The sequence below is a fragment of the Ailuropoda melanoleuca genome, chromosome 17, assembly GCF_002007445.2.
Source record: "Ailuropoda melanoleuca isolate Jingjing chromosome 17, ASM200744v2, whole genome shotgun sequence".
Classification (NCBI taxonomy): Eukaryota; Metazoa; Chordata; class Mammalia; order Carnivora; family Ursidae; genus Ailuropoda; species Ailuropoda melanoleuca.
The window spans coordinates 1,350,751-1,359,279 of NC_048234.1; the positions used below are offsets into that span (position 1 = coordinate 1,350,751).

General features: G+C 61.0%; 1 protein-coding gene across 3 annotated transcripts; it reads right to left on the reverse strand.

Moving 5' to 3' along the window:
• Nucleotides 1–31: 31 nt before the first annotated feature.
• RPAIN (RPA interacting protein) lies at nt 32–8,392 on the reverse strand. Of its 3 annotated transcripts, XM_034646996.1 has the most exons (8): nt 7,910–8,392; nt 6,364–6,534; nt 5,418–5,478; nt 3,398–3,509; nt 3,204–3,267; nt 2,132–2,272; nt 1,938–1,990; nt 32–176 (listed from the first exon to the last, which is right to left on the reverse strand). In XM_034646996.1, exons 1-7 carry the CDS (start codon nt 8,075–8,077, stop codon nt 1,970–1,972), a joined length of 738 nt encoding a protein of 245 aa, XP_034502887.1. In that variant the 5' UTR covers nt 8,078–8,392; the 3' UTR covers nt 32–176; nt 1,938–1,969. The 3 variants fall into 3 exon arrangements, with proteins under 3 accessions (XP_034502887.1, XP_034502886.1, XP_002929084.4); XM_034646995.1 differs by lacking the exon at nt 1,938–1,990; XM_002929038.4 differs by lacking the exon at nt 1,938–1,990 and having other exon boundaries at nt 7,997–8,374.
• Nucleotides 8,393–8,529: the final 137 nt, after the last annotated feature.

Genomic DNA, 8,529 nt, shown 5'->3' on the forward strand with positions numbered 1-8,529 from the left:
TTTCAGCCTGCGTCACAACACACCAAGAACAGAGAGTTTGAAAATTTTAATACGAAATAAGTTATAAATTAAAGGCTGGTATTTACAAGGCCGGTCTCAGACGAGCGCGTCGTGCTCCCCAGGAGAACGAGAAGCGGAGGCCAGCTCTAGACGATCACAGCCCACGTATCACAAGCCTGGATGTAAACAGAGAACGGTTCCGGTCACGAACATCCTCTCCGTATACGGTTCGGGTCATCGGTACGGACCCACGGTGCTGCTCGGTGGGCGTCTGCACTTGGGAGTGCCTCCGGCAGCCCCAGGACAGTGGCGTGGGCGCCTGGAGCTCAGATGAGACACGGACTCCAAACCCCCTCCCGCTCAGGACACGGGCGGCTGGCGGCTTCCACGGCCTCGCAGGGAGGTGAGGCTCTCACTGAAGCCAAGACTGGGGCATGCCCACTGCAGGCAGGATCCGGAGCCCCCTCGTGCCGGCTCGCCTTCCTGGGCCTCCCCTCGCGATCAGTGAGCGTCGGAGCACAGAGTGGTCTCGCTCGGCCCCACCACCACTCTGAGGAACCCCTGACACTTGCACAGCTGATACCCCTGGCTTTCTGGCGGCCTGGCACACTCCGTCCCATGACCACACCTCACACATACCACGTGCTCATGGCTGTGCGTTACCGTCTAACCCACACCTGCCCCTCCACGTCCAGGCTGAACCCCTGCCACCTGACCCCGGCTGTCCTGAAGTCCCCTAAGAGAACCCAGAGGCCTAGTGACTCGAACTCCAGGGTTGTGACCTTGGACAGCGATAGACACGACTGTCCTTCCCTCACTCCTGTCTTGTATTTGCTGTGACACCCCCCCCCCCAGCGGTCTCCCTGCCCCCCTGCAGCCAGCGCGGCCAACCCCGGTGTGCCTCCACCTGGCTTCCCTCTGCTGAGAGCCGCAGGGCCCGGACAGTCAGGGGAGTGAACCCCGGGACTGGGGCCTGTGACCACCGCGCCCAGCGGGGCAGCTGGGTGCCCGGCAGCCGGGCGAGCCTCCACTTCCCATCCTGCCAGCACTGGGTCTGCGCTCTAGCCCTGCGCTCTGCTGCCCTGCGCTCTGCGGACGGCTCCCCTGTCGCTCTCGGTGAGGAGGCAGACGCCGAAGCCGCCAGACCTGTGCCTTCCACTGACCCCCCACAACAACTCCCATATGCACATGCATGAGGAACTACCCCTGGACTGAGGGCTGGGAGCACAAAGGTGTGATCTTGCCGCCAGGACAACACGGACGGGTCACTGTCACAGTGTTGCAGGCACACAGCATCAGGCCCAGGGGAAGCCCAGGGAGAGAAGTCAGGCCTTCACGACCTGGCGCCCAGCAGTGCTCACTACGCATGGGTGCGAATCCTCCCAGAGCCACGTGGATGGAGCCGAAAGCCTTTCAGACTCAGCTGCGGGAGCAAGTCTGCAGGCCGGAGACACCTGCGTATTGGAGGGTCTGCTGGCGGTTCTGGACGGCGGGAGCAGAGGGGGCATCCACCTGTTCCCTAAACTCCACCCAGTGCGCCCCCTTCCCCCACCAGAAGGCCGGCAGGGTCCCTCCACCGAGGCTCCGCCCGGAGCAGGAAACAGCAGAGACGTCCAGTGCCCGCTCTGATCGGAGTCTGCCTGCTGCCCCCACAGCGGGGCCCGCGGCACTCAGGCAGTCCCACCGCCTCCTGGCCCAGCATCTGGCGGCTGTGGCCCTCGCTTCCTCCGTGACCCCACGCTGTCCTGTTTCCTCCGGCCAGACCGGCACCGGCATGGGCTCTCTGGGTCGCATGAGCGTGACCTATTGGCTGGGTCTGAGCAGCACTGCCCACCACACGAGAGCAGGCGGCGGCCGGGCCTCCCCACGCCCGCCCGCGCTCCCGCCGTCCCGCGCTCCGGGTGAGGACCGGCCCCTTAGTTTACGTGATGCGTTACCTCCACTCTCCGATGCAGGTAAATTCCAGAGACTAAACGGCATTTATAAGCATCTACCGGTTTCAGAAGAACACAGCAACGTAAAAAGAAAGCAGAGGAGCGCCCACCTGTTTGTGGGATTCCTGCCGGGGGGTGGGGGGGGGGACAAGGCCAAGCACGGGCCGCCCCGACGCCGGGTCCCACGGGAGGCTTACCACGCAGCTCATGAGAAGACTGGGCTTTTCTTCCGTCCCGTCTGTGACTGAAAACGCAGGCGTGTGGGGACAGTGTGCGCTGTGCTCGTTCACGCTGTCCTCTAAACAGGCCCGAAGCTTCGGCTCCGTCAACTCCGGAGACTAGCAAACAAAGACGTTAAGCTACAACCTGACCCCGTCACCTCCGAGTCAACGGCACGAAAATCCCGATTCCTCAGCCGACCACCGCCACGCTGGCTCGCTGGGCTGGCCCGGCTCCACGCGGCTCCCGACGGGGCGGACACCCCAGCCTCCCCCGCCTCAGCGCCCCCCCGGGCGACCCCTGCCCCTCCCCCGGGCCTTTGCCTCCTGGGAGCCAGCACTGCAGGGCCCAGATGGGCTGCGCTCCCTGAACCGTCCATCGTACATGTTCTGCAACCCGATGCAGAGAACGAAAACGCTGTCTTTTCCTTTTTTCAACGATAAGGAATGGAACGTTTCAGAAATACTCAAAAAGGGGAGTGGTTTAAAGAAGAAAAGCACTGTTGAGTCACGTCAAGGATGGAGAGGACAAAACCCTGCGTCTGCCGTTGGCTCAGGGCGCACTTTACACGAACAGACCCGGGAAGGCAGACGGCGCCCGCCGGGGCTGGCGGAGGACACGCACCCAGCAGCGGAGCCCCGCTCGGGCCCGGCTCACAGGGTGTGTGTGAAGGGGACTGTAAAATGGCAAACTTTCAGTCCCCATCTCGCCAGATAAGGGGGCACCTTCCATATCTTAGGGCCCCTGAATACAGTTGCACCGTCCCACGTGGCAGCTCTGAACGGAAGGCCGGACACGAGTGCTGCCAGCTCTCTCTGTCCGGTCTTGCGCATGCGTGCGCTCCGCGGCGGGGAGCAAACGGGGCAGCCGCGGTGCGCGCCCATCTCCAGGCCGGCCCCCGGGGCACCGTGGCCGCAATCCAGACACCGGCGGAGCTGGCTGTGCCGCCGGAGCAAACGCGCGCCATCGGCTCTGGGTCCAGCGAAGGGGCTTCCAGCAAGCGGACACACGTGGGAAGGGCGTCACGGGATGTGTGCGTGGGACACTCACGTGCGAGGAGAGGTACAGGCCACACGGACACGCGACCACGCCTCCTGACACTCTCAGGTTGGACCTGCAGGCAGAGCTGGGATCGCCACGTGCTGGGGCCAGCACCCCAGGACCCCCAAACCTTTCCGGACAGCCAGCTTCCGGGGGGAAAGGCCACTCACCCGTAATGCTGAAAGGGGTTTGGAGTCTCTTACTTTGTGCACACAGGGCAGATGAGGGGGTTTGCTTCCCACTCGGCCAGCATGACGCTGAGACACTTCTCATCAAACTGCAGGCTCGTCTCATACTCGCTCAGGATGCACCGTTCTGCGGGGCACAGGGCAGCTGCAGCCAGCCCGCGCCTCCCTCCCTGGGCACCGCCGCCTGTCCTGCTCGCCAAGCCCCACCCTCGCCAGCAAAGAATCCAGGCGAAATCCCGTTCTGCGGGGCACAGGGCAGCTGCGGCCAGCCCGCGCCTCCCTCCCTGGGCACCGCCGCCTGTCCTGCTCGCCAAGCGAAGAATCCAGGCGAAATCCTGCCACCCGTCACAAGATGTTTACTGCTCTGCCAGGCTTCATCTTGTTGGCTCCCTCCCCTCTTGCCTGGCGTGTGTGTGTGTGCGTGTGCGCAAGACGGGCAGCGCTGGGGTTAAGGGCCAAGGGGACAGCATTCACACGTGTCCCCGGAGGCGACGGGAGTAGAGCCGGAGCGCGTCGGGCTCTGGGGGCCGCTGGAGAGAGCGGACTCTGACTGGGCACTAAGTGCTGAATTTAAAGCAATCTGTTCCCCGACATCTGTATGCCCAGTCCACGTTGTTCACAATCCGTGTTCGTTCATGCTGGGAGCACGCAACCACGCCGAGGACAGGAAAGAGGGACAGACGTGGAATAGACAGGTCCCTGCACTGTGTGAGCTCACAGTCTACGTGACAGGGTCAGCCAAACACAGCCCACCTGCGATCTACTAAATCGAGTCCTACTGGAACACAGCTGTGCCCAGGAGCCTACGGCCATTTTCACACTGAGCAGGACCGACTCCCTGCCACAGAGACCGTATGGGTCACAGAGCCCAAAACAGTTATGACCGGGCCCTCCCCAGGAAGTTTGCCAGCCCTGTTCCAGAGTGTTCCTAATGACCGCGTCAGGCCAAACACAGGACCTCATAACCACTCAGACTTCTTAGCTAAAGGCACCCCAAATATGTAGTGAGTCTCATGTCCCACCAAGAGATGGGCGTTGTAGGTGAAGATTAAGAGACAATAAAAAGGTGTGGGGCACCTGCTGCTCCGTCGGAAGAGCCTGTGACTTGATCTCGGGGTCGTGAGTTCAAGCCCCACGTTGGGGGTGAAGATTGCTTCAATAAATAAACATAAATATAAGAAGGAAAAACAGGTAACTAAAATGCAGCGATCTGCAGTCTGATGCGAGTGGACGGTGCCAGCTGTGGCGACTCTCACTTGCAGAGCACAGACGCACTTCGCCGCTCTCTCCGTCTCCCCTTGGAGCGGAGGAAACGGGGCTCTGCCGCCGCCCCAACTGCAGCCACACAGACCAGAAGTGCGTCTTCGCGCTCCGGCACGATGTCGACCCCTACCACCTCCTGGGGCAGCCGCCGCTTAGTGCCCTGCTCCGACTCTTCTCCACGTGCCAGTCAGCCTACAGACTTGGGGGGCAGCCCTGCAACCTCTCCGACAGGCAAGAAACACAAAGCCGGGGCCTGACAGAGCTCCGTGACACGGGTGCTGGACTCCGCCCGCCGCGCATGAGCGCCGCCCCAGGGACTGGGCCACGACAGAAGGCGCTGCCATTAGGTGACACGAGAGGTCTGATCGCGACTGTGTCCTGTAAGGTGACAGGACTGCTATCCAGCTATTAACAGAGAGGAACCGGGGACAGAATAAACACGGGACCCGGACCCGCCACACCGAGGCGGCTTCTCAGCCCACCGCTTGCAATGCTGCCTGCGTCCCTCTCCTCTGTCTCATGCTAGCTGGTCAGCTGTCACCAGGGGAAAGCCATAGCACGGAGCGATGGCACGGAACCGAGCACCAGGCCCAGGCACAAAAGACTCATTCTCGGGAAGACAGACCGCCAAGACTTCAGAGTAAAAGGAGGTACTTCTGACACCTGCCTGGAGCTGGGCGTAGAGGGGGGCAGTTAAGAACGAATTCTGCTTTGAAAAGCCCTCAGCGCCAGAGTGGCTAGACGCAGGCAGAAAGACCCTCCCGGAGGTCACCTTGTTCAGCCAGCTCCTGCTGGATTTCCTCGAGCACAGCCAGGTCCAGCAGCTCCTCCAGCTGCAAGAGAAAGGGGAGTTTCAATCAGCCAGCAAGTCCCACGGTGACTCAGGCCTGGGAGGCTGGCTTGAAGAACTCCGAGTTAACTGAGCAGATCAGTCCGATCTTTCTGTAGGATACGCTGACAATGTGGTAATGGGACCCGCTGAGAAGTCATCAACAAATGTTTAAACCACCCAGTAACAAAATAAAGGCCCCAAATTTGGGGGAGAGGGTAGAGGGCAGCAGGTAAATACTTGTTCTGCTAAAGCTCTCGAACTTCTAGGGAGTTCCTAACCCCTAAGCCTCACTTGGGGCCTCTGGGAAGCGGGAACAGACCTGGAAGAGCTCTTGTGAGCACTAAGTAGGACTACGTAACCCAGACGCCCGGCCTGCGCTGGGACACACAAGAGGCACCGATAATGCATCATGACTACAGATGGCACTGATGTTTTCAGAGCAGTTTGCCAAGGTTTTCCTATATCGTCCTCACTGTGCTGACCACGCTCTTCATCGTACAAACGTGAAAGCAAAGCTCAGAGGCACAGGACAGTTAAGGGTTCAAGCAAAACCGGGGTCAGAATTCCAGAAGTACTGACGTCCAAGCCAGGGCTTGTCCTGGTGCAGGGTAAACAGTTTCCGATCCACATCCAGCCCCCGACTGGGGCGAGATGAGAATCATAGAGCTCCTGGACTCCCTCTTCGAGAGAGGAGCAAATTGGTAGAGTCTGGTATTTACGAACCATGAGTCTAGAAGAGTCTAACCTTAAAGGTCGAAGAGCCTGGGTTCAAGGCAGGTGGAATCCTGACTGGGGGCTGGAGGGTGGATGGGTTCGGAGGACTTGGGGACACAGGACCCTCCTGGTGCCGTAGCACCCTCCCCAGAAACACATATCACAGCCTGACCTGGGACAAGCCCTCCGGACAGCTGTCCACGGACTGCAGAGCGCTCCACTCTTCCTCCATCACCTCCCGCACCAGCAGGCTGCTCTGAGCTCTCCTTGGCACACTGCCTCCGGCCTGGCGGTATCTGCTGAGAAGCCTGTCGCGGCTGTTTCTCATTCTCTCCAGGCATCCCTTAGAAGGAGAAAGACAGGGAGCGAGTCCGGTTAAAAAAAAAAAAAAAATCCATGGGGCGCCTGGGTGGCTCAGTCGGTGAGGCATCTGCCTTCGGCTCAGGTCACAATCCCGGGGTCTTGGGGTCGAGTCCCCCATTGGGCTCCCTGCTCAGCAGGGAGTCCGCTTCTCCCTCTGCCCTTCCCTCCCCCGCAGACACATGCACTCTCTCTCTCTCTCTAAAAAAGAATTTTCTTTTTCTTAGACTGGGTGTTAAGTCATTAACAGAAATTTATAGACAAAAAATTTCAACTATAACCCTAATTATTGTTATTTTTGCATATTTCTGTCCAGTCCTTATCCACAGACAGGTGAAATGATCATGATTTATGTATTCCAATCAGCACATTCAGATTTTATTTATTATTTGAGAGAGAGAGAGAAAGAGAGCGTGAGGTGGGGGAGCAGCAGAGGAAGAAGGAGAGAGACCGGGAAAGAATCTCAAGCAGATTCAGAGCTGAGCATGAGCCCAATGGGGGGCTCGATCTCATGGCCCTGAGATCATGACCTGAGCCGAAATCAAGCAGAGTCGATGGTCAACGGACTGCGCCGCCCAGGCGCCCCCAGATCACCATATTTCATAGGCAGCCCTCAGTGGCAGCGTCCTTCATAACTGGTCGTAACAGCTCAGCATGCGCTGAGCTTTGTAAGACGTTTGGGTCCCACCCACGTTCCTGGTGCTCTAGATACGGCAACGGGAGCCGCTTTCCTGTACAGCATTCCTCAGCTTGGGGCAATGTCATCCCTCCTGGGACATGTGGCAATGCCCGGAGACCCTTTCTGTTGTCACTTTAGTTGTAGGGCTCCTGGCATCTAGTGGGTAGAGACCCGGGATGCTGCTAAGCTTTCCACAATGCGGAGAACAGCGCCCCCAACACCGAAGACCTGTCTGCCTCGGATGTCAAGAGCCCAGGCTGGGAAGCCCCTGCTGTGGGCGGTCATTCCAAGCATCGGATTGTTCTCCGATAGGGGATACACACGCCGGCCCCTTCGGAGATTCCTGGAAAGGTGGGCCGTCTCACAGGAACCCCGCTGATGTCCGAACAGGTCAGAAGTGACGTAGGGGCGCGCTGCCGCTGGGACTCAGTTGGAAATAGACATCACCTCCTGTCTGGAGCAGAACTTCCCGCTCGCAGGAGGGAAGCAAGCCGAGCGCCCCCCGCCCCGACACCAGTGGGTGGTAGGAGCGCACAGGTGCACTCGCGACGTGCACGGACTGGGCCGGCTCGCCACGACCCCGCACGGAGGGCCCAGAAGCTCCCGCAGCGCCCGGTCCGGTCCGGGTCCCGCCGGGTCCCGCTGCGGGGCTGCCGCCTCCCGGCGCTCCAGCACCTACCTCGCCCGGCACGCGGGACGGCGGCGGCCCGGGCGGATAAGGGGAGTGACGACGACCCAGCCGAGGTTTCCCAAACCCCACGCCCACCTGCCGAAAAGCCTCTTTCCACGGCGGTGAGCCCACCGCTTTGTACAGCGCGCGGCGGCCCGAGCCCGGCGCCTCGGCCATCTCTTCTCCGCTGGCGCCGCCGCCAGGAAGCCCCGCCCCCGAGGGCGCGCAGAATCCTGGGAGTTGTAGTTCCCGGGCGCTCCCCGCACCCGCCCGCGGGGCGTTCTGGGAGGGGCCGTCCCACCAGCCGGCCCCGCGCCGAGACAGACTGGGGCGACCCCCGAGGATGCGGGGCCGTAGTGGGATTTGTGAGGTCAACCCAACCTGCACTAAGAGAGGTGAGTTTTGAGGGAAGGTTTCGGACGTCTAGGCTTAGCCAGACGGACGTGTCCAAGCAGCAATCAGAGACGCAGGTCTCAGGCTGTCCCCCCGGGGGGCTGGCCTTTCCGCAGCGACGCCCCCGCCTGAAGGCCGGGCCTCCGTTTCGCCCCGCCCCCGCAGCCCGCGTGCTTCCGTGCTGTCCGCTCGCTGATTGGCCGGGGCGTGGCCACCCGGCCGCGGATTGGCTGCGC